The sequence below is a fragment of the Papilio polytes genome, unplaced genomic scaffold (assembly GCF_000836215.1).
Source record: "Papilio polytes unplaced genomic scaffold, Ppol_1.0 DF821956.1, whole genome shotgun sequence".
NCBI lineage: Eukaryota > Metazoa > Arthropoda > Insecta > Lepidoptera > Papilionidae > Papilio > Papilio polytes.
The window spans coordinates 2,827,360-2,853,006 of NW_013527248.1; the positions used below are offsets into that span (position 1 = coordinate 2,827,360).

The window sequence follows — 25,647 nt, forward strand, 5'->3', positions numbered from 1 at the left end:
TTCAAATAGATTTGGACATTGTTAAAGATCAAACTACTTTAGAACAAGGCAATTTTACGTCCATTGAAGAGGAACTACCTAACATTTTAGTAGACAATAAATTAAATGATGACCAAAACAAAATAAAAAACGAAAAGATGGAAGAAACTACTTGCAAAAACGATATAGTTGAATTGATACCACAAAAAGAACAAACAATTAACATTTATAATAATCAAGAAAAAAACACGGTACAACCAGAATTGAAAGAAAACTCTCAATCGGCACAAAAATTGAACGAAACATATGAAGAAACACATATGGAACAAAATAATTCCGTTCCTGAAACATTAAACACAGTAAAAGACATTATCAACAAGTACAAAAAGATAGCCTCCAGGTAATTTTTGAGTATTAACGTATGAAAAGGTTTTCATTTTATATTAAAATTCGTAAATAGCAAAAGGAAAAATAAATTTTATTTTTTAAATTATTTATTTATTCACGTTTCCTTATCCTAAAATGTTTAACTTAAAATTTTAGGCTCTGCATTAAACTTAAATTGCGCTAATTTTTAACGAATTATATTCCAGCAAATTTTGTGAATCAGATACAAGAGATCGTTTTACGCCCAATTTTACCTGCATCAAAAATACGACAATCAATAAAAATCCTAAAATTAACAGACCCTTTAGAATAAGAGATCTAGATAAACTCGACGAGCCTAAACATCAAAATACTCAACCACCTCCAGAATTAGACCATTCGAAATTAATGAAAAAAATACTTGAAAGTATTAAAGATAACACAGACACAAATAAACACGATCCTGTAATAAATCAGTCTTTAGTTGAACCCGATATTGAAATTACAGGACAAAATTCTGATGATTCCGAATCTCCTGAACTACAATCGTCTAACAGTGAAAGTCCTACTTTCGAGCAAACAGAATTATTCAGTGATGATTTAGATATAAGTCAATCTATGTTGAATCCAAAATCACTCCTAGAAAGTCTAGCGCAAGAAGACATTATATTACCACCGTTGCAATTTCGCGATGAACCTAGACTCGATAATTCAGTTTTTGATGAAGATTTGAATGACTTTAACCTTGAAAATGACTGTACAGTTAATATGGAAGATGCATTTGAAAAGGACATTAGCAGTGCAGAAATAGAAACATGGACACTGTCGAAGGATGATGAAACACGGTCCAATATTTGCAAATCTATTACTACAGACCGAAATATCCCTTCAGTCCCTGATCGCTACCTGCATGTTACACCTTCGAGAAAATTGAAACTAAATCAATTTAAATTTTCACGGAAAAACATTTTTAAAGTTCGAAAGTAAATTGATTTCCCCTGCTTGTAATGTTTGTTAAACAAATTAAATTACTTTTCAAGTATCTAATTTTTTTTTCATGAAATGATTAGTCTAGATATTTATAATAACTATTGCATTTTTGGTGGTTTATAAAAGAGATCCTCTCCTTCTTTACTTACGGACTTGCCTCCATTTAACCTCCATCTACAAAATTTCTCGTGCAAGGCAAGGCAATGCACGCCAGACATTATGGCAAAGCAATAAGTTTCTGTCACCACTCAGGTAACTTTTGATCAATGATGATAAACGCTGAATAGGTCGTTGTTACTAAATGACAGCATTCGCTTTGTTCCAACATAAAAACGTCCGTTGAAGTTCTTATTGTCACACAGGACAATCACTCGAAGTGCGGCAGAGGGAGTCTACAGTGTGCCGCCAATTTGCTGGGTCCTGGGCTCTGCGTTTTGTCTCGGGCCATGACAGCCCAATTGCTTCACATCGGCCACTACTGAATGCCGCCAAGTTTGTTTAAGACGGCCACACTTTCTTGTTCCCAGTTGGATCCACTCGAGGGCCTCCCTGGAAATGTGACTGGGATTCCGGCGAAGCGTATGGCCAAATCCATAACCACTTACGGTGTTTTATTTCCTAACCGATCGACTACTTTCTACAACGTGTCAGGAGTCCGTTGAAGTTACTTCTAAGTTAATTCAATATCTTTTATTAGTTTGGGTTTCCAGCACTGATATCAATTAATACAGCTAGCGCCAAAATGAAAAACCATAAAGGCACAAAATGTCAAGGGATACAACCTACCTACTAAGGAATTGTTAAATCGATCAGTGTCGGATGACTATGCATTTGTCTATGTCTAGGTCCATTACTATTACATACTCTATGTTCTATATGATTTTGTTCATAAAATCATTTGCTGTGCATAAAATTTAATTAAGATTTTTTCTCGGTATCTATTAAGTTGTACGGCTAATAATCGCGTTATTTTCTCTAATATTGTAAAGATTGTTTTTACTTGCAAAAGTGTATGTGATCTAAAATAACTAAGTGCGATAGCAGTATAAAAGCTAATTAACCAAAGTTTAATTAAATTGCAATCTTGGATAGATATTATAAAATGGTAGGTACTTAAATTTCTTTTAAATCATGAAAAAATATGTTTTTTTTTCAATAAATAACATAAATCTTTGGCAAGTTTTGCCGGCATGTAGCCATTTTGCGGGTAATGGCCGGTGCGGCGCCATGTCATTTACCCGATCACATGTTACACCTTCGTGAAATTATTTTCTCCTTAAAACACTTTTTGTAAAGCAAATAAATCTTAACAGTAAGTTCTTTGGGTTGATAATACTCAGAACACCTTTATCCCAGCTTTTAAAAATGTATTGCCTTTAATTGAATTGACATAATTACATTAATAACACTAAAACTTAACATTAAAAAAATTATTCTTTTAAATTACCATAACTGTATTATTAATTTAACGATTAAGAAATAAGAGTGCAAATTATCGTTAATACACTAAAAATTTTAACTGTTAGGTTACAATAGTGTTGGACTGCGTATACGATGCGATTGAATGCTATTTTGTGCAATAGATGGACGGCGGAGTGGTGCACCCTCAGCCAGGGGGCATGCACCCGGGAGTGCCGGGCGTGGTGCACGGGATGCCGATGCACGGCGCCGGCCCGGACGGTGAGCACGTGCCTCACGGACCACGTCGCAGATTTCAGAATCGGCCCAAGCAACCCAGCAGCTTAGAACGTCTGCCTCTCGATGAAGCTGCTAAAAGGGTTTGTTGAATAAGTTATTAAATTAATAACGCTAAAAGAAAAGTCTATCTGATATTGATAATGCTGAAATACACTTTCAAAACAAAACAATATCTAATGGAACTTTTACCAAAGCATTGTGTGAACTTATAAGAATCCTATTTGAAACCAAAACAATCTATTGATACTTTTAACTATAAGTAACTTTATCTATCTTAGTGTTACATATGTTTTGGTAGGAAATGGAAGCTCTTCCTATGAAAACCCCAGTTTCGGTCTTACAAGAATTATTAGCCCGCCGTGGAACAGTGCCAAAGTATGAGCTGGTACAAATAGAGGGAATGATTCATGAACCTACATTCCGCTACAGAGTCACTGTTGCTGATTTAGTCGGTAAGGAAAACCATACTACAGTTACTTTAAATTCTTATAAGGATTAATGTAGCATATTTAAAAGTTTTTGTAAATGACAACTTAAATAAGAGTGCATGCACACAACTAAACTATCACACAACTGTTAGGTTTCACTTTGATTCCTATAAGCTTATATAGAGGAGTGCACACTACTATTAAATTTTGAGATGTGCAACTAAACAGTTGTATAGGCTACAAATTAATTGACAATCACACAACAGTTTTGCGACAGTATAGTCAAATGTGTGCACCCATTCTTAGTTTTATATACTTTTCTTTATTTAAAAAAAAATTAGGATACGGGAATGCTCTCACTATGGTGAGCACAGTTAAACCATTTCCCAGTTATTGGCAGCCTTGTGTAAAAAAGTAGAACTTTAAAACTATATATATTTATAGCTATGGGGACAGGGAGGTCTAAGAAAGAAGCTAAGCACTCAGCTGCCAAGGCTTTGCTGGACCGTCTCACCGGTGCAGCTCCACCTGATCCACCAACTAATGGAAATGTCCCTGAACCGTAAGCTTGATATTTAATCTAGAAGTGTACAGTCATACTTACCAATTTGAACAACCTATGGTCTTATTTGAAAATCTACAAGAGAAATGCCTTTGGAATTTTAATATGAATGATGACAAATGACGAATAATGAGCTATTTTTTACATCACATGAAGTCCAATTACATTCAACTTATTGTAGGTTCCATATTGTTTTTCAAGTTTTGTTTTTAATTTTTAAATTATAACTAATAAGTTAAGACTTGTACTTTTTAGTTAAAATGCGTGTATAGATGAAATTTTAGCTGTCAGTTGCAGTGTACACTTATCTCTTTTTGGCTATAGTTAAAATTGTCAGAACGGAGAGAATATATTGGGGTGAAAACTGTGTTTTTATTATATATTTTTGTATATTATAATTGAGAGTAAATGTTTTTGTTTAAGTGGTGCAGTGGTGTCGTTGTTTGAGGACAAGCTGATGGGCAATCCGGTGGGCTGGCTGCAGGAGCTGTGCATGTCTCGTTTCTGGCCACCGCCTTCATATCATGCGGAAAATGATGATAACGTTAATAGACGTAAGTTTTTAAAAATACTAAATGTGGTCTGATGTTTGTGACTTTTTTTGTATATTTTTCGGGGATTGTAGCTACAAAAATGGATAAATTAATGTTACATATCAGCAAAGTAAAAAGTTTGTGCTGTTTATTTATTTTTTACTAGCTTTTGGCTTGTGTCATTATAAATTATAAAGTATAGCCTACTTTTCTAACCGTGAAAGAATTTTTAAAATCAGCCCAGTAGAATTTGAGTTATTTCAAAACATACCAAAATATAAATCTTTCCGCTTTATAAAGTACAGATTAATTTAACACTTCAAATGCTACTGATGAAAAGTTGTAATAGGAAAGTTTGGTTTGAGAACAAAACCATCTAATTGAAATAATCTTAACAAGATTTATTTGCTTTGTGTAAAACTATTATTCTATTTCAGGTTTGCCTCATGAGCGTCAGTTCACTATCGTGTGTACGCTACTAAAGCGTCGTGAAGTGGGAACGGGCAAGTCTAAGAAGTTGGCCAAGCGTCAGGCTGCATACAAGATGTGGCAGGCGCTGAAGGATAACCCTCCGGAATCCTTCCAGAATGAGGAAGAGGTAATATTAACTAGCTATTTCTTGTGGTTCTGTCCAAGCGGATGTTTTTTGAACAGACTATGCTCTGCATCTGTGGCAAATTTCATTGAGATTCATTTAGCTGTTCTGGTGATACTTTCTAACATCATTCCATGTATCTGAACTTCGGCATTTATACTTGTGAAATGTAATTTACTATATCAATTGTTCATATTTAAACCTTCATGCCACTACATTTTTTTTATATGGAGTGAACTCAACATGAATGGCACACTGGTGGCACTGAAAGTGTTAAGTCTTTAAATGGAATTAAATCATTTCATGAATAGATTTTAATTAAAATTGGGTTAACTAAAGGTTCATACTATGTTTTCTATATATATTGTGTTTGCCTTAAATGTGAAAATCTGTTCTCCTGTTTGCCTTTTTGTGTTGCATAAAAGACTAATTACTAATTCATTTTTCCCTTCAATAATTACTTTAACAAATGTTGTCCACTAATTTGCACAAATATCTTAAGTTTTAACAATTTAATATTATTTTTTTTTTGTACAAAAAGACTATTACATGTAGTAGTAGGTCTGAGTAAAAATATTGAAAATTTTATATTGCAATATAGATTAGTTAGGAATTTAATAAAATCATCTATTTTGTATGCAACTTACATTCTATTACTAGTTAGTGGTTTCAAAAAAATCCTCATTGCAAACATTCACATAAATTATTGTGAACTCGTTTTTTATTTGTAAATCACATAGCAAATGTAAATATTCTATAGAAAAGTTTCCAAGCGCTTACTTTATTTTTGTATTAACACATGTCCATGGGTGTCACCTGCAAATAATTTAGGCCATGTATTAATATGGATATACTTTATATACTTGGTATACTATTGGATATAGTTTTTTTTTAAATTTTGTTTCTCTAAGGAGAACTATACCAACGCCTACCCCTTGGCGATACCCCTGATTTCTAATTCCTCAAAGTAGAGTGAATCTCCCATTGAAACAGACAGCAATCCCATAATACAATTCTGTAGGTATCAAAATGTTTGGTCGAACTTGGCCAGGTATTTTACTATCTTTCAGACGGATTAGATGAATATATAAAAATGTAATAATTGTTATGTTCTAGGGTGTCGCGTCGCGCTATGCCGATTTGAAAGATAGTAAAATCTCCACACTGACTACAAGTCACAGCCACAAGGTGTCGCAGTTCCACAAACATCTAAAGCAATCTATCGGCCCCAACCTGGCCAAGTTGCAGGTATGATAACACTCATCAATCTGTCAATAAACCCGACTGACTGCAGTACCAACATTACAATATAAATAAATAAAGTCAGTCATATACACAGTTACACATATATAGTCGAATTCAAGGGAAATCACAAGTTATAACAAACTTATCTAAACAATTTAATTCTTATAAAACTTCGCCGGCCTGGACTTAAAAAATGTTGGCCATATAGCCTATTTTACTCTCAGATAAATTACCTTTCTAATGGTGCAAGAATTTTTAAAATCGGCCCAGTAGTTTTTACGTAAATCGAATACATACAAAAATCCATAACTACAAATCTTTCATCTTTATATTAGTATACATGTGCAAGTCAATTTAAACACTGAAATGTTCCAAAATATATTCATAGATGATAAATGAGATTATCAGGTGTTTATTATTCCTCAAAGAAAAATGTAGCATAAATTGTTTTGAGAAAACACTTTAAGAATAAAATAAATAAACAAGATAAAAATGTTCTGTCAGTCGGGTAATGAAATGATTCTTAAATTTGTTCTTGAATGTGTTTTAAATGTTGGCATGAAGAGTATTTAGTTATTTTTTGCTGTTCAATGTTACCTGTATGGATAAACAAGTTTTATTTTTACCTTATGTGGATCATAATATATATATGTATTTATAATTGTCACATATTTACATCTTCAGTCAGTTCAGTCGTCGGCTCGCAACTTCAGCGCGTGAAATTAAAAAATGTTACATAATGGAGCCTATGTTACTCACTGAAAACGTAGCTTTTTAACGGTGAAAAAATTTTTGAACTTAGCCCAGTAGTTTTTGAGTTATTTCAATACATACAAAAATACAAATCTTCTTTATAATATTTGTATGGATTACACAAAACAAATCATGATTATTATCATGTTTTATTTATTTACTCCTTATATTGTCTATATATATGATTACTCATTCAGGATATTTAAAGAAAATATTGCGATTTTATTTTTATTAATACATATAACCTTTGAATTTTATTTCTAGTTGTGTCTATTGCTAAGATAACTTATCTGATATGCCTATTAAATCTGACATGCATGGTAACCTCTGCCCTTAACCTGCATGATAATGAAACTGCCACATTCACATTTAATGATCAGTAATGAACACACTTATGTATGTAACTTATGAGAAAACTTAACCTCCATGTAAATTGTTTGGAGCATATAGCTTAAGGGTTTATCACAAATAAAATTGTGCTTCATGTGATTAAAGCTAAGTATGATTTTCTTTTTTATGTTGCTGATTGCTCCTGATGAACACGATGAGCAAAGTAAAATTAAACTCTATTTCAATTGTATAAGACTCAATTTTAATTGCGATAACACGCTCTGCTCTACTTCACACTCAGGTCTGTCTGAACCGTACCTATCAGTTCATGGCCATTTCATTATTTAAACCATTCTTAGTAAAAACTGAGTTTAATTGGAATGGTACAAGAAATATTAGTAAACTAGCTGTCGCCCGCGATTCCGTCCGCGTGGAATTAAAAAGAAAAGTAAGTAGCCTAAGTGTTCTTCCAGACTATCCTCTACATCTATGCCAAATTCGTTCAGCCGTCTAGGCTACAAACTCTAACAAACATCCATCCATATAAACTTTCGCATTTATAATATTAGTAAAATTAATAAAAATTTATTAAAAAAATAATCATTAAAAGACTGTGGCAGTAAGAGACTGAATGTTGTGCATGCTGGCGTTTATCAAATCTATTTAACTGGTCTTTAAACATGTGTTCTGTTTACAGGTGACTCCATTGAACAACAAGGATTTCAACTTCGTCCAATTTCTGCAAGAGATAGCATCGGAGCAAGCGTTTGAAGTGACTTACGTTGATATTGAGGAGAAATCTATGACAGGGCGTTCTCAATGCCTTGTGCAGTTGTCTACTCTGCCCGTGGCTGTCTGCTATGGCTCGGGGCTGACCAGCAAGGATGCTCAGTCCTCGGCTGCTCAGAACGCTTTGGAGTATCTCAAGATTATGACGAAGAAGTGAGAATTCTCGAACGTGCGACATCCGTTTATCATTTATTAGTGGCAACTGGTGTTTCTCCGAGTGAATTTGTAAATCGCTCGATTGTAATTCGCTCCAAGTTAAATATTTAAATATATAGATAGGCCTGTTTGCTTGTATTTTAAGATTTCACGTCTATTTCAATATAAATGTAGACTCGTTTATTGGCAAATAAGAATTTTAATCTTACATATAATGCCAGTATATTCAATTTGCACTTACAGCAGGACTATACATGTCTATAGTTGTATAATTTAATTTATTTTGGCCTATCTACGTATAAAAATGTTTGCCTTATTAGTTTGGAGTGTTTTTAGTAGAGAGCACGGAAAGCCACTGCGATGTTTATCGCGCGATGTCGCCGGGACTGAGACTGTACCTTCAATACCCCCATACGATCGGGATTCGCTTCGGGCTATGCTGTATAACTGGCATATTGGCAGTGTATTTATGTATACTGCCATTTTTAAATGTATACTTGGTATATCATACGTATAATTAATTTTTGCATGTATTTTCAGTCGTATGACAGCCATTTACAAATGTATTCTTGGCATATCATATGTATAAATAACATTTGCATGTATTTTCAGTTGGATAACTGACATTTTCAATGTATTCTTGGCATATCATATGTGTAATTAGTGCTTGCATGTATTCTCAAATGTATAACTATTATTTAAAAATGTATTCTTGTCATATCACGTGTATAATTAATTGTATCACTTATAATTGCATGTATTTTTGGTAACTGGCAGGCACGTTTCTACATTCATAGTTTTTAATGATATTTGAGGGACATTGTTTAGTAAAAAACAAACAAGTCGAAGTCTTTGATGTTTTGTTGGAAACATGTTTGTATGTATATATCCAATCCAATAGAATATCGAACAGAAAAAAATGAAATTTTTATTTAAAATGGCTCATGAGAATCGTATATTATATTCTATTGTGTGGTTTTATTTAGAGTAATGATTTTATTTGCGTCGCTGCCAATGTGCGAGTACATAGCATAGCCCGTAAACTTCGAAACAAAGTATGGAGTGGTCATGTAATTAAATACAAGCTATACTTTGCATAGAATTAGTGTAATTTTCCCAGCGTGGAAATTACTCAATAAATTATTTTAAGAAAATGTAAAAAAAATATATAAAATGTATGTAAAGAAAAAATCACAAAAAAAAATGTGTGGATTATTTCCAGTTTAATATTCAGCATTATTTAGCATGTTTTTGCATTCATAATAAAAGTAAAAATAATTATCTACTTATCCAAATTCTAAATCTTAGCTTTTAATGTATATTTATAATGGTGGAATAGCATAAATATTGTTTTAGTTGTTGCAGCGAGGTGCGCAGAGATGTATATCATGCTGAGCATTAAACGGGAACAAGATGGCCGCCGGCCAACGGACTAATTTCATTTGTAGTCAACGTGGGTTTTCTTTTGTACACGATAGAAAACTTTGCAGGGAAGTCGACAACATTGAGTGGAGTACGTAACTGGTACAAGTTTGCGATGTTAGGATCCCTTGCCTGTGAAAATGGGCATTATTTTAATGCAAAGTATAGAGGTTGTAACATTTTGTATCCGGTGCTGGTGCACTAACACGGTTTCTTTTAAATTGAATGGTGTGACGTCATCCGACGCCGCGTCATAAGCGTCTCACGCGTCATCCGCGTCGCTTGCGTCGTACGCGTCGCTCGCGTCATCCGCGTCGCTTGCGTCGTACGCGTCGCTCGCGTCATCCGCGTCGCTCGCGTCGTTTACGCACTGTTCAAATTAGAAAAGATACGGGAGTATTGGAATGGAGTTCCGTTCGACCAAGACCAACTAAATGAAATTATAACGTCCGACACACGACACATCGGAGTTCACGTTTTATGTTTGTGTTTAGTCAGTCTTGGTTTTTACTTAATTAATATTGTTCGTCGTAGTCGACGGTTTTTTCAAATATCGCTCTTGCTAGTTTATTGATAATTAAAATTTAATGAAATAATGAACGACATTTTGCTCGCATATATTGTTTTAGCTCCTATAATAAAGTTTGATGTTTGCTTGAATAGTGTTTTTTATTTTATACTATCTCCATCAGTTTAATTTATTTAAATAACAAGCAAAAACAGAATTTCTCTTCGTGAAAGAATTTCTGCAAGTTTTTTATTAAGATTTTATTTTCTTTTAACATTTTTTCCGTAGTAAATCAAATAAACCTACAATAGTAGAATGTAATCATATGTTGAATTGATCATCCAAGTAATAGTCTTCAAGTCTGGGGATTCTCTTGTTGTTGGATGAAGTTTTTGCTTCAAACTTCTTTTATTTAATAATAGTTCTATCAATTTGCACTAATATTATAAGAAATAATGATGCCGAACAAAGCGTCTGAAAAGGAAAAATTATGCTTTATGCAACTGAAGTACTCGACTTGGAATAATAGACAATTTTCACGAGGAAAAATCCAGAGAGAAAATTGTATGTAGGTGTATACTTACATTATACATTAGTGATGCATCCAATGAAATTGAATCAAACAACACAATTACAATGTTTTTGTAAGAAATCACTCTCAAAAAATGTTGTATCTGTAAGAAAAAATAAAATACTAAACTTTGATATTATCAGGGGTATAAGTTAAAGGTTAACCTTACTAATATTATAAATGACGTTTAGATGGATAGTTGTTACGAGTTTGTAGCCTAAACTACTGAACCGATCTCGAGGAAAATTATAAATGCGAAAGTTACGATGGATGGATGATTGCTTGTTAGCGTTTGTAGCCTAAACGACTGAAGATCTCCATGAAATTTGGCACAGGTTTAGAGCATAGTCTGGAAGAACACATAGGCTACATTTTATCCCGGGAATAGTTACGTTTCCCGTGGGATTAATTTTGTTTTTTAATGTTTGCTCGATTATTCTACAATGGTTCAACATATCTTATTGAAATATGGCACAGATATAAAACAAAGTCTGTATGACACATGGGATAAGATTCATCCCCGAGAAATGTCTGGTTCTCGAGGGATACGTAGTTTTTTGTTTATGTAGTTCGTATGTTTTCTAATACCACGCGGACGAAGTCGTAAACAGCTAGTTTATCATAGATGTAAAAGAATAGTCTGGAAAAACACATAGGCTACTTACTTTTGTTTTTTATTTCAACGCGAAAGCTAGTTTATAAATACCTCCATATGCCAACGCACATCATGTCCCTCTGTCGGAATGTCCAGCAAAGCTAGTCCAATTTTGCGAACCTGGAAAAAATTTTTTTTAGTTCTACCAAATATTTTTATGGTATTAAATCATACTCTTACCTTTATCTTCAAAGCATGTCCTGATGATGCCAAAAGGAATATCTTTAGTAAATGAAAAATAATCCAAAAAGAAAAAGTAAATATTTCATAAACAGTAATGCATTTTTCGACGAAAAGGCTTTGATATAAAATTAATGCTTCATTTACAATTCCATAAAAACATTCAAAAATACATACTAATAAAGGATATTGAAAAATTATATTAATATCTGTTTTGGCCTCATAAGCTTTCGTATACAACAGTTCTATTTGCCTAACTGTAAATGTTTGCGTTTTCATTTGAACGAAACATTTATCTTCATTTGTTTTGTGTAATTCTGTGATTTGTTTCTCAAGACTTGACAACAAAATGACCAGCAACATTATTGTAACATAATAAAAAAGAATCATTACAAATTGTATAGTCTGTACCGAGTTATAAGCTATAAACATCAATATCATCCTCCATAATCGATCTCCTTGCAAAAAATTAATACAACATTGCATAGAAAACATTAAAAATAGATTTTTAACTAGTAAATTAACTTTACGATATATACGTTTAAGATCAGTAACATTTTTATGTTTCAATAAATCGTGGTAAGTCGACATTATTGTATTTAACATTTTAATATACTTGTGACGATTTATAAATGCATTCACGTATGTAACTATAATAAAAATCATCAATATTGTCAATTCTATAACGTAATTTATTTTAGTCAATAAAACGTCTGTAATAGGACTAGAATCAGAAGTGAAAAATACTTCTCTAATGTGTAAAACTAAAAACACAAATATTGTTAAAACCACACTAACACCATAAATACTATTAAAGTATATAGATTTACGTAAAATGGTATATTTATGTTTATTTACTTGATATTTCACACTATACGGAAAGAGTCCTAAGATAGTTATTACGGAATAAATTGGTTTAAAAATATCATTAAGAGATAAATTGTCATTTAATTTTGGTTTTAAAAAATTCTTCAAATGATTCAACATTTTAAATACATCTGTACTGACATGATGGTGGAAAGTTGTGGATGAAATAGAAAAAAACATTAGTTTTTCCATGGTGACTTTTACCGCATTGTAATTTTGCTAATGGTATGTTATCGGCAAAGTAAATTTAGATTTCCATTTATAATTCACATATTACTGAGTAACTAAAAAAGGTTAAATGCTTTAAAAAAAAAACTTATTTAATACAAAGTGTTTGTAAGTCATACTTCAGACTAATATTATAAATGCAAAAGTTTAGATAGATGGATGTTTGTTAGATTTTGTAGCCTAAACGGATTTCGATGATGTTTGGTATAGATGTAGAGGATAGTCTGGAAGAACATATAGGCTACTCACTTTTGTTTTTTTTATTTTCACGCGGACGGAGTGGTAGGCGGAAGCTAGTAAATAATATTGCTAAGGCAAGCTCCATCAATTTAGGTTTAGGTAGGTTTTTAATGATGCAAGAATTTTAGAGATCGACCCAGTAGTTTTTGAGTTATTTCAATACATACAAAAAGACAAATCTTTCCACTTCATAACATTAGTATAGAAGTATAGACTAGCTGTCTGTCGCGACTCCGTCTGCGAGATTTAAATAAAAACTAAATGTGTTCTTGTAGAGATCCATTTAGTGTTTGTAGATATACATATTACAAACATCCATCCATCCATCTAAACTTAGCATTTATAATTATTAGTAAGGTAGGCGAAATGCACCGTTGACTCATAAGCAAACTTCTTGATTAATTCAAGAAGGTTTCTGTGACATCATCAACTTTCTTTTTCGATTAAATAAGTTGTCATAAACTGTAAACATCATAAAAATAATGAACAGCTAAATTAAATTAGTATTAAAAAATTCAAAAAAAAATGTATCGTTTGAGAACTTTATTTAACTTTTTACAAAATGATGTCCGACGAAAGACAAACATTGTACATTTTTCGAAACAAATCGCTAGCAGTAAAGCGTATCGTAACTACAGTACATGTCCTGCCGGCATGAAGGTAACTATTTGTGGAGCAGCCGGCAACACGGGTAAGGAGGATAAATTATTTAGTAATTACATTCTTTGCCAAAGATTATTATTATGTTTTAATTGCAAATCAACATAACACACATTTTCTTGTAACAAATCATACTCCATACTAGTGTTATAAGTACGGCAGTTTAGATGGATGTTTGTTAGATTTGTAGCCTAAACGTTTGTGTTAAGTCTGGAAGAACACATAGGCTACTTTTTATCCTGGAAATAGTTACGATTACTGTAGGATGCATTAATTTAAGATAACAAGAACAACTCACAAGATTTACCTTAAGTTGACCTACCACTGTGAATGGATTTATTAATTTTATAATAGTAAAATGTCGTCAATTTATTGAAACATCATAACATTCATTTGATTTCAGGTCAGCCGTTAGCGTTGCTATTGAAACAAAGTCCGTTACTAGATGAAATAGCTTTATACGACATCAGCCCCACATGCGGGTATGGTATGGAGTTAAGTCATGTTGACACCAAATGCAAGATCTCATCGTTTTCTGGACGTCATATGCTATGCGATGCCCTAAAGGTAAAATGCCAGACATCGATTAGCTATACCGTATAGAAAATAATCTTGCATTTTTTATTTAATTACTTTTAGTTTAATATTTAAATTATGAACATCGGTAGGCCGCAAGCCAATAAATAGCATGTTCTAATTATTACAGGACGCCAAAGTAGTAGTAATTGTAGCTCGTGATGAAGAAGACAGTTTTGAAAAAAGCGCGCCAATCATCACCGAAATTGCTTTGCAGATTTGCAACACTTGTCCCGAGGTTAGAAACTGTGTCCATTAAAATACACATAAATACTTGAGTCGTAGAATAGATGAACTGCTGTCTAAAAAAAAAGAAGATTTATTAAGAGCGAGCGCACACCTTTACATTATCGCACAACTATTGTGCGATTTTCGATTGTTTCGTAGCCAATTCAACTTTTTAGTTGCACAACTAAAAATGAGTATGCCCATCTGCATATAAGCTCATAGGAGTCAAAGCGCGACCACAGTTCTGCGATAGTTTAGTCAAACCTGTGCGCGCTCTAATTTTGTCCGAATTAGATGATCCTTTTTATACAAGTGAATAATATGCCAATAAAATGTCTATACAAATACGTATTTTCAAAGGGTTCAATGTAATCAACCGTTTCACAGACCTTTACCATAGTCGGTACGGAGCCTGTGGAAAGTATGGTGCCTTTAATCAGCGAGATACAAAGACTACGGAACGTGTATAACCCTCGCAAATTGCTGGGCTGTGTTGAGCTCCACTGCGTCCGCGCCAACACCGTGCTGGCGGACTTCCTGCGCGTGCCGCCAGAGAGCGTACGCGTGCCCGTCATTGGCGGCGCCACTCCCAACACCATGGTGCCAGTGCTCTCCACCGCAGTACATCCCGGCACATTGACGCAAGAACATGTATGTTTGTGTTTTTTTAACGCCTTTTTGACCCTTATACCACAATAAGCAATCACAAATAACTTAACTGTTACGATACTTGCCTTTTGAGCAAAAAGAGACAAAAAATATTTGAAAGAAGCATAGTTTTTCGTCGTTTTTCACTTGATCCACTAACGCTATATATTGATACATCGTTAAAACAATAGCACGTTTCAAAGTTTTCGGTGAAAAAATGTTCACTATGTCGTCTATCTATTTCTTAAATGTGTTTACTCTAGGGTTAACAAATACACTGCAGACATTTCAAACTAAAGTTGAAATACTAGAAGACATGTTAATATTTGTGTTGCTGTTCAGGTGGAGTGCGTGACATCGTGTATAATGGGTGGCACTGAGGCGGTGTGTGCCTCAAAGGGCAGCCGGCACGCGACGGCAAGTTTGGCGGGCGCGTTCGCGTTGGCTCGCAACACACTAAACGTCGTGAAAGGCTTGCAGGGTGGTAAGGTGGAGCAATGCGCGTACGTCGACTGTCTCGGCACTTGCGCACCTAATTGTCAATTCTTCGCCAGCGAAGTAAGTAGATACACAAACCTGTTTAACAGCTTTACGACAAACTTCTGTTATAAACAGTTATCTTAGTTCTTGTGCTTAAACTCAACTTTAAAAATATATTTTGGATGTCCATATTAGGTTGTCCTTGGTTCGACGGGAATAGAGAAAAACTTGGGAATTCCAGAGTTGACTAAATTTGAAAATTGTCTTCTTTGCAAATGTCTTCCTTACGTGCAAAATGAAATCGCCCGAGCTATTTGGCTGGTAGGTATATTTGGGGATCTTTTAGTTGTGATATACGTCAGCAATGTGTACTCATGTACGTTGTGTGCCAGGTGTACACGATGTGCCAGCAGTGCACATGCTACAACTCGCCGTCGCCCAGCGAGTGCTACGTGCCGCCGTGCCTGCCCTGCGCCCCGCCCACCAACTGGACATGCGAGTGCCCCGACTCCTGTCGCGACGAGTACCTAGCCTCGGTGAGATAGATACTATAAACCCTACCGCTTTTCCGAAGGCCGAAGAAAGTATGGATGGATTATGTGAAGTAGCTTAAGAGGGAAGTAATTTCAGATATGACGGATGAAAGAGATGTATGGAAGAGCAGCATACACTGTTCCGACAATCAGTAGAGTTAAATAAGGTAGGGAGGAACTAACTGAAAGTATTTTAAGACTCTCATAAGCGGTAATGAATATCAATAATCAGCTAAACACCCTCAAAGATTAAGTGTCCAGTATAGTCTTCTTGTTGACAGATATGTCGAGAGATGACGTGTCGTTGCGGCAACACGGAGCTGAGCTGGAAACCGCGCGAGTTCGACTTCTACACGGATCGCGCGACAAAGGGCCGGCAGAGTATGATGGATCACAGCGCCGCTTGCAACGATTGCCGAATGCCGAAGAGCGTGCGCATCGCACAGGAGATACGGAACCGAGCCAAGACACCAAGATGCTTACCCACTTAACTACTTAACTAAGTTATATACTATAAATTAACGGTTAAAGCAGGGCCTTTTTAAGTTTAACCCAGGGGAATAGGGCTGGTCCGGCCCTGGGCGGCATCACGTATTAGTTAGGGCCCCTCAACCGATTTCGATGGCTCTAGGTTAAATCTACGGATGTTCATTAATGAAGCGGACCACAGCAAAGAAAAATATGTTTTCGAGTCATAGACAAACTTTATAAAAGGCATACTAATTACGATAGTTATCCCACTGAAATATGAGTCCCGAAAAGTTTGATAAAGTTCTTGACATTTAACGCTTTTAAAATACTTTTGCATATATTTGAATTGTTCAGAATTTTAAACACAAATTAAACATATTTTAAAATCATGGAAAACTTTTATTCTTTTCAATAAAATTGAGATAATTTAAGAGAATGGTTAGAGTTGTGCGAACTAATTATGTATACATGTTTGGTATCGTGATCGTAGATCGTAGCTATTTTCGAAAATTTTTAAAGTGTAAAATGCAAAAGTATAAAAAGTGTTAACATGTAAAAATTATTCAATCAAAATAAACGTATAAAAATTAAACATGTTTTCTTTATTCATTTAATAATAACTATATCATCGAAATATCCTCATAAATCAAATGTAAATTTTTTGATGATTTTATGAAATTCAAAAATCATAAAAAACTGTTATAAATATTTAAAATTCATACAAAAAAATTAAGAATTTCAACACAATTTTGAGTTTTAAGCATCTTCACTGAAGCACTCGTCAGAACTCGCCTGCAGTTCCCCTAAACATAAAAGTTCAATTAATGTGAAAGAGTGATCAACTAAAAATTGATTTAAATAGTTTTATTACTAACTTCTTTCCCAAAGTATATTAAAAAAACAAATAATTGCAAATGTGTTGGAAGTTGTCCAAAATCGACGCATCGTTTTAAGATTTGCACACACGAGATGTTTCTTACTTCACACAAACATTATAAATGCGAAAGTTTAGATGCATGAAAGTTAATTAGAGTTTGTAGTCTAAACTGCTGAACGGATCGCCATGAAATTTAGCATAGATGTAGAGGATAGCCTAGAAGAACATATAGGCTACATTTTTTTTAATTATACGCGAATTGACTTACGGGAGAAAGCTCCTAAAAGATAAATAAGTATTCAATACGGAAAAATGTAGATCTTAACATAAAACTGCTTTAATAATCACCATTTGGATCACTATGTATTTCTCTCATTTCGATGTTCACCGATGGCCTTGAACAACGTTTCTATAAATAAAGAAAATATATTAAATCATCTGAAACATGATACATCCTGTATCTCGTTTGTAATCATTAAATAAATTAGTTTACCCTGACGACTAAGCTAATGCCTGAAACTGGTCCTTGGTCTCGTATGTTGCAAGACAATGACGATCTCTGCAACATAATTATCACAATATAATCATGGTAGGTCCTGTCATTTAACATAATCGATCTTTATTAATCAAATTCTTCACAAGATCTTCACTATTAAATATTAAAGGAATTTAGTTTCTCCATATTAGTTACTGGGCTAACTGTGTTTAGTTAATGTCAAAACATTAAAAAAAACCATTTCTATATTAAAATACTAGCTTTCGCCCGGAACTCCGTCCGAGTAGAATTAAAAAAACAAAAACAAGCCTACGTGTTTTTCCAGACTATGCTCTACATTTATGCCAAAATTCCTCCGGATCCGTTCACCCGTTTAGGCTACAAATTCTAATAAACATCCATCCATCTAAAATTCCACATTTATAATATTAGTAAGATAACCTTTGGTAGACTGATGCAGATGCCTGAGGGACGTTCGAGACACGTGGCGGGCTTGCACGGACCAACTGATGCCTTTTCGTCTAACGAGTAATAACAACGGCTACTCGTTGATGCATTCTACAACAATGTAATTATGTCGTAACTATTCCTATTTTTATCCAATCACCTCACTGCCGGAAATAGGTTTTCCCCAAATCAAGTCTATAGGGTGCAACCTAATGTATACGGTATTTGATGCAGACACATGAGGCAAAATGATATGGACTATACGTCCTTCGCTACTTCTTTTGTGGTATTGTTCTAGCATGGTAAACCTTCTCTTAAATTTATGATAGCCCCAACGACTTTCTACGCTAATATCTGATCGGAATCGGGTAAAATAAAAGAGCATTGTATTAGTAATTTTATATACACAACTAGAATACACGCAAAATGTTCTTTAACTTATTTTTCATTACCGTACGCTGGCAACCGCCAATGTAACATCTTTCATACATAGCCAGTACAATTTACTGAAATCTTATAAAGATCGTGAAACGTGGAAAAAACTTGATAAGCAACGAGTAATTCGCGGCGGCGATTATTGGACAGTGTGCGTTATAAACGATTTATTTCCTAGAGTGGTCTATATGCCGGACACGTAGTTCTCAACGGAGACGTCGTCCTCCGAGGGCGTCTCGTACGGCACTCCGCAGCAGAAGAAGGTGCGCATGCTACGACTGACGCGGCTCGAGCGCTTCTCCCGCGGCAGCCCGCCCGCCTGCTCCTCCTCCATATACGACTATAAAGCAAACAATATTATGTCAAATGGCTGCCAATATTAAACATCTAATATTCTTCCATATCATCAATTACGATTTGGAATATAGATATGGACAGACAAACAATGGCGGGCTGCCTCGCTAAACTAGCTTACGATCTAAACACTTTTATCCCGAGTGGACATTGAATTGTTATAACTAATATGAAATGCGTCTAATAATATTACTAATAATCGATGTCGAATTTAGTATGAACAAGCTTAATAGAACCGCACGCCTTAACAAAACATACATAATCAATTCCACGTCTAACCGGGCTTTCCAGCACACATGCAAAACTGACACAGCTTTGATTAAACTAGCTCACAACTTTTTAGTCTCTTTGATTCCTATTTTTAGTAGTGCAACTAAACAGTGGGCTGTGAATCAATCGACAATCGCACAACAGCTGTGCGATAGTTTAGTCAAAGGTTTGTGCCCCCTCTAATTATTGCTTTCGCATTTAATTCAACATTACAAATGACTCACCCAATCGGATTGTTTTTTCTCTATATCGGTTTTGGGCTGCTCTGGTATATCCTCCTTTATGCATTCCTCTTTCACCACAACAGTAACCGCCTCCTGCGTCTTTGAGTCCGGAGGTTGTGACTCTTGGGGCTGTAACTCCGTTGGCTGTGGTGCTGGCTCCTTTGCGGTTGCTGATGGAATTGGCTGCGGAGTCGCTGCCCCGGAAACAGCTCCAGTCGTTTTCGTATCAAATTCTATCTGAAAACAATTATTCATTTCAAATGCATTGTACATATACATAATTATGAAACATGGTTAAATGTTTTCTATTTTATCATATTTAAATTTTGGATTACCTTTCTTCAGAAACATCAAATCGGTGTTTACGAGTAAAAACCCAAATTCATTGAAATAGACAATCAAAACATTCCAAAAGACCATTTGAACAAAAACGAGGAATAAGCACGCAATGACACTATGTTACATTTTCCAATTATGCTATATTGTAGTATTGGTTCACTCACTGCTGTCTACAAGATACATACGTGAATGTTCTAGTCTACCTTGTTCTCCACATTGACGGGCGCTAACGTTATCGTCTCGTACTGTATGGTCTCAGGCGGGTCGTGCTTCTTGTGGCTTGAAGACAACTTTTTCGTCAACATCTGTTTTTGTATCTCGTTCGACACTGCACAAATACAGAGCATTTTAAACACAATAGATATTTACATGACATAATTATCAAAACGTTTGCATTTTTAATAACAAACAAGGTAGAAAAATATTCGACATATAGGCCAATAAAATATAAATAAAGTGCGTACGGTTGTCCAATATACAACATAACTTAGGCCTTCAACCTGAACGACTATCCATACTTTGGTTAGATATTCTACTAATTCGTCAGTTATTTTTTTAATCCGAAGATATCATCATCATGATGACGAATAGAGATACGTCCCCACCGAGGGGCTCGGAGCCTACCCTAAATTAGGGTGACTAGGTAATAGTCAACCACGCTGGGCCACTGTTGGTTGGATCCAAAGTATACATATAAATATGAGATATTCTAACCGACGTCTTGTCCCTTTGGTTCCTTTTGTTCCTTGTTATCCGGGTCGGTACTACCGTTAGCCTCTTGACATATATCTTTCAATTCTTCACCTACGGCTGAAACAAAAAAAAATACAAAAAAAGTTTATATATTGAATAGACAGGAGACAATAGTCGCTACATTGACGATGCCAAAACTTTACTTACCACTTACAAGCTCATAAACATTAAAGAATATTCTAAGTACAATGTTATAGGCGTAACTTTGATATTATCGGATTATTCAGAATTGGGTGAAAGGGAGTCGATCTGATCTTTGGGGATACGTACGACTCGACTTATAAAATCACTTATCACTTTAAAATAATTATTTGAAAATGCACAAAAAATAAGTCATCTAAATAATAGCTTTTTAATGAAAAGCCCTTAATAGCAATGGCTTAAACTCGTTTCTAGCTTATATAACGATAACAAAAAAAGGAGAAGAGCGTATGTACATTGACAGAATTGAGATATTGACAGGTTAACTGTAAAATATGAAAAGCCTTACACGGCACTCCGAAAGCGTGCGATCGCTTATGATGTAACTCCGACGCTTCTTGCTGCAGCTCGGTGGCTCGGAACGATTGTTTCTGTCTACTGCCTTGTGTCTGATCTACCACTAGGACAGAGGGACCCCCTAGCGGTGGGGGGTTGCTCTTTTTGTCTTGCTCGGACATACCAGCAAAAACTAATTCATCTAGAACAACAGGAAACCTTTTTCTTCACACGTTTAGTGTCAAAAATAAAGATACAATACTCACAAAATTACAAATGTTAAAACGTCACGCTTTATAATTTTGACAGTAAACTTTTTTGTTTTATCATAACTTCTTCTATTTTCGAAATGAGATGTTGTTAATAAGTATCTAGTTAATTCTTGGATTTTTTGGTGTCTCGTATCTAAAAAAAATGTGAAAATTATAGCGTGTAATATTTTAACAATAAATAAGTTAAAAAAATCCTTATATGAATTCAAAATTCGTTTAACCGTAGGACAATATAAGAATACGGTTTATCAATACTTCTTTATGTCGTACTTGTGAATTAAATAAAGAACAAAGACGTCATTAAGTCACACATTTCTGGCAAAACATAAAATTTTTACACCTTAAAAAATCTTTAGTGTGTTTTCTATATAATTTATCAAATTATTAAGTATGCTGGTAAAGAAAAAGAATAAAATGTGATGGAAAATAAACAGCTTCCATCTCAAAAGAAATCATTGCTTAATAAAGAAGAGAAGATTATTAGGAATATTGATTACGAAAATTCTTCTGTCGCAAAAATATCGGAAGACTCACCAAAAAGTCACCTGTATTTAGGTAGATAACAATTATTTAAGGTTATAATGTCCAAGACATATTAGAAGAATGGCATAAAGACATTCTCTTCTCATTACGTATTATTTATTATTTTAACTATATTGTGTGTTTCAGTCTTTATTTTTCTGTATCTATTTGTTGGTATTCCATATAACTCTTATATTTTGTTGTAGAAATGTTGTAGATGTTATATTCTATGTTCTTTTTAATACCGTGAAAAACTAACCTTATTTTAAAATATACCCACAGACCTTACATTTCTAAGTTAATAATAAAAATGATACTTTAATTAATAAATTTATTTTAGATGTAGAAATAATTCAAGATAGTCCTTTCGATCAAGAACCGACTCAAAAAGTACTGGTTTCCATTAAGCCGAGGGCACCTGGTATTAAAACTCTATATTTAGCTGAAAAAGATAGATTTAACACGAAAAAGGTAAAATCAATTTATTCCTATTGTTATTGAATAAACATTTGATAATTTTACGAACCAATTATTCACAGCGTTCGCATAAAACTGGATCGCGACTAGCGATTGGAGATCATTTGTCTTTTCCGAATCGTAAGTAATCGTTACTTTATAAAAATACTAGCTGTTGCTCGAGACTTCGTCCGCGTGAAAAAAAAATGGCTATGTTACTGATAACATAGTTTTTTTATTGGTATAAGTATTTTGATAATTGGCCTACTAGTTTTTCAGTTATTTTGATACATACAAAAATTATAGGCTTAACAAAGGTTTCTTGTTTCAGGTTGCGCTACAGATAAATGTCAAATTGAGTCAAACACTAACGAAGATATTAAAAGTGATATTTTAATAAACAAAGATAGTTTCTCCCAAGCATATCTCACAGAAGATATTAGTGAAAATTCGACCACTGTTTCGAAATGTTTAAATTCTGATAATTTAAGTCAAAAAGATTGCAAATTATATTATAGAAAAAACAGATCCACCGAAAAATGTTATGTCTACGCCCAGCCTCAACTAATTATGAACCTTCCTAAGGTTAATGAAACGACAGAAGTTCAATTAAAAAACGGAAAAACTGACGCGGCTACGGTAACGAAATCAAATTCTGACGATACATTGATTTCTGGTCGTATAGTAAAGAAATTGATAAGAAAAATAAATAACTTAGAACGTAAACTCTTAATACAAGAAATGGTATTAAGATCTATCGAAACTAATGTACCGACATCGTCATCGGATGAGGATTGCAAAGGCCATGTGAGAACTTCCCTGAACAGCCATCCTGGTTGCAGTTACATAGAGCAGTACAGTCATGTTCCTGAAACATCTGCCTTCCAAAGATACGCACAGCAATCCACGTCGGTCTCCGCAAGCAAAGCCACACATATGGGGAAAGAACAAAAAGAACAATATGGTCGGGATTTCACAACTTACGACGGCATCACTGCCCGAGGTAGGCGTCAAAGTTCTTCCGTGCCGGGCAAAAGAGATGATATTCCAAAAATAGCAGCAGAAAGAGTTCATAAGATCCGTCATAAATTAAATCCCGTACGAGATTATAGGCTGATGGATACGGTTCATTATTTAGCTCAAGGAGAATTCGCTCCACGCGACGATGGTATAAAATTAACACCTTCGCGGGAAGCGGTGTTGAGTGACATCATCTGGGAAGATGTTTGTAGGACCCATTGGCCAAATGCAAGGCTCGCTCGTCGTCAATGCGAACGCACTTCGGATCGATACAGCAGCCGATTTGAATTGCAACGACTTATCGATAATCTTCTTCGAGAACGAGTAGCGCACGTCGAAAGAAGGCGACGACGACATTACAGAATAGTCAAACTCAACCATCGACACGAAAGCTGCAGACCGGTCGGTAAAACTGGTGATATTATCGTCGCGAGTCATAAAAGTAAGCAGTCTAATGAAGACGGAGAAATACCGGTAATGAATAAAAACGTCGCTAGTGCGGTCTTGACAAACCACAAGCACGAAGACCACAGTGCTAGAAGAACTTATAGAAGTCATGACCGCCTGACCTATCCCTGGTTAAGAAAAAAGAAATGTAGACAAGACGACTGCTCGCCAGGACCAAGTTCTGCCGTATATCATTCAACTAGTAAGAGCCCTACGTATTGTTATCAAACATCTAACGCTATAAAAATAAACTGTGCAGGGACTCCTGAGAAAATTCCAAAAGATACGACCAGTACGAGTAATTCTTCCGATACTAAAAATATGAAACCACCTCGGCTGTTGGCTAAAAAAGATTCTTTGCGTCGCAAATTTTCAGCGAGAAGTAAACCAAATCTGGAACATTACATATTACTGCCTACATTGGTTGTGCGAACGCCTTCTAATGTAAAGCGACAAAAGAAATTTAATGAATTGTACCACCGCGTATTGAATGGACACCTTAATAATGGTATCAAGTTTTCTATCTATAATTTAAATAAAACTTAAACACTACCACTTTTAGTTCCTTTTATAACATCTTCAGAATATGTGAGGTCAATAATCTGTTAGTTAATTTTAGAAGCTACTCGTATTATAAATATGTTTGTTAATTTGAAACTATAATTTTAGAGCAAAACAGTGGTGCAGCCTCGGAATATTCTAGAAACCGCAGACCCAATCCGAGCAGAAGAGATATTGGACTGAACATTAACATCACTGTTACTGATAGCGAAGAAAACATAAGTAGAAAATTATCATAACTCGGCCCCCTTACTAACTTTAATTGGATGTCCGTTTGTTTTGGAAACATTCTAATTAATTAAAACATTTGTTTAATTCAGAAATAAATACATTTGTTCTTAAAAAATTAAAACGATTTTCTATTGCCTTTTGTATCGCCTTTATCATTTTAGGCTGTGCGAACAAAACACGAGTGATTTTAAAACGAGAGCGACAATGCCGAGTGTTCAAAAAGCGTCAAGACTAAGCTAACAAGATATACTCACCTATTTTACTGTAGAATTCTATTTTTCTCCTCAATTCTATCAAAAATTTATTTTTTACTTCTGTGTCAATTCCAAGCTAGTTCTGCTATTGTCCTTCAAGAAGCGAACGTATCCCTTTCAAAAGGGTCAACGCATCTACATTTCCTTTGGTTTTTCGGATGTCTTAAGGCGTCGATAATCACCTCCTTGTTCCTGCCACACATTTCCCTAGACACAGGCCTTCTCATAAAGAAAAAAACTGGATCCTGTATTACATAGCATCACTACAAATGTTGCAGCATTCTACGATAATTATAGCATCGTACATTGAACCATTTCCTTCCGAAACATTTTCCACGTGTCGATACCGAAATTTCTTTGTCGATGTTCATTTTTCATGTATGTTGCCGACTCACGCACAACGGTTCCTACAAGTTTTGCTGTAATGTTATTTAAAAAAAACTGTTTTAATTTTAATGACTAAGTCCTTGAAAAATATTCGGCATATGTATATTTTTTTAATTTTTAATTCTAGTATGTGC

The 25,647-nt window shown here is 34.6% G+C and overlaps 6 protein-coding genes across 9 annotated transcripts; 4 read left to right on the forward strand and 2 right to left on the reverse strand.

The window, feature by feature from the left end:
* Positions 1-146: 146 nt before the first annotated feature.
* Positions 147-1,348, forward strand: LOC106107584. Its single transcript, XM_013288468.1, has 2 exons — positions 147-379; positions 573-1,348. The coding sequence occupies exons 1-2, from the start codon at positions 300-302 to the stop codon at positions 1,330-1,332; spliced, it is 840 nt and encodes a 279-aa protein (XP_013143922.1). The 5' UTR covers positions 147-299; the 3' UTR covers positions 1,333-1,348.
* Positions 1,349-2,217: 869 nt separating this feature from the next.
* Positions 2,218-10,506, forward strand: LOC106107630 (interferon-inducible double-stranded RNA-dependent protein kinase activator A-like). Of its 3 annotated transcripts, none has more exons than XM_013288567.1 (8): positions 2,220-2,440; positions 2,919-3,113; positions 3,332-3,485; positions 3,906-4,023; positions 4,447-4,577; positions 4,994-5,154; positions 6,268-6,399; positions 8,177-10,506. In XM_013288567.1, exons 1-8 carry the CDS (start codon positions 2,438-2,440, stop codon positions 8,423-8,425), a joined length of 1,143 nt encoding a protein of 380 aa, XP_013144021.1. In that variant the 5' UTR covers positions 2,220-2,437; the 3' UTR covers positions 8,426-10,506. The 3 variants fall into 3 exon arrangements, with proteins under 3 accessions (XP_013144024.1, XP_013144021.1, XP_013144023.1); XM_013288569.1 differs by lacking the exon at positions 2,220-2,440 and adding an exon at positions 2,541-2,647; XM_013288570.1 differs by lacking the exon at positions 6,268-6,399 and having other exon boundaries at positions 2,218-2,440.
* Positions 10,507-10,661: 155 nt separating this feature from the next.
* Positions 10,662-12,696, reverse strand: LOC106107531 (the record flags this gene model as incomplete). The annotated part of the gene is made up of 5 exons (XM_013288407.1): positions 10,662-10,828; positions 10,939-11,028; positions 11,632-11,700; positions 11,761-12,182; positions 12,300-12,696. Coding segments are annotated over 5 exons (1,044 nt in total), but the record flags the coding sequence as incomplete, so codon positions are not given.
* Positions 12,697-13,583: 887 nt separating this feature from the next.
* LOC106107703 (malate dehydrogenase, mitochondrial-like) lies at positions 13,584-16,911 on the forward strand. Its single transcript, XM_013288688.1, has 8 exons — positions 13,584-13,786; positions 14,159-14,322; positions 14,462-14,569; positions 14,947-15,210; positions 15,550-15,765; positions 15,883-16,008; positions 16,080-16,223; positions 16,502-16,911. The coding sequence occupies exons 1-8, from the start codon at positions 13,621-13,623 to the stop codon at positions 16,709-16,711; spliced, it is 1,398 nt and encodes a 465-aa protein (XP_013144142.1). The 5' UTR covers positions 13,584-13,620; the 3' UTR covers positions 16,712-16,911.
* Positions 16,912-17,399: 488 nt separating this feature from the next.
* LOC106107704 lies at positions 17,400-21,683 on the reverse strand. Of its 2 annotated transcripts, XM_013288689.1 has the most exons (8): positions 21,377-21,683; positions 20,848-20,943; positions 20,337-20,461; positions 19,795-20,031; positions 18,506-18,622; positions 18,062-18,127; positions 17,917-17,977; positions 17,400-17,494 (listed from the first exon to the last, which is right to left on the reverse strand). In XM_013288689.1, the coding sequence occupies exons 1-8, from the start codon at positions 21,543-21,545 to the stop codon at positions 17,448-17,450; spliced, it is 918 nt and encodes a 305-aa protein (XP_013144143.1). In that variant the 5' UTR covers positions 21,546-21,683; the 3' UTR covers positions 17,400-17,447. The 2 variants fall into 2 exon arrangements, with proteins under 2 accessions (XP_013144143.1, XP_013144144.1); XM_013288690.1 differs by lacking the exons at positions 17,400-17,494; positions 17,917-17,977; positions 18,062-18,127; positions 18,506-18,622 and adding an exon at positions 18,896-19,286.
* A 283-nt stretch (positions 21,684-21,966) lies between these two features.
* Positions 21,967-24,993, forward strand: LOC106107566. Its single transcript, XM_013288445.1, has 5 exons — positions 21,967-22,190; positions 22,498-22,628; positions 22,697-22,754; positions 22,945-24,588; positions 24,750-24,993. Exons 1-5 carry the CDS (start codon positions 22,055-22,057, stop codon positions 24,878-24,880), a joined length of 2,100 nt encoding a protein of 699 aa, XP_013143899.1. The 5' UTR covers positions 21,967-22,054; the 3' UTR covers positions 24,881-24,993.
* Positions 24,994-25,647: the final 654 nt, after the last annotated feature.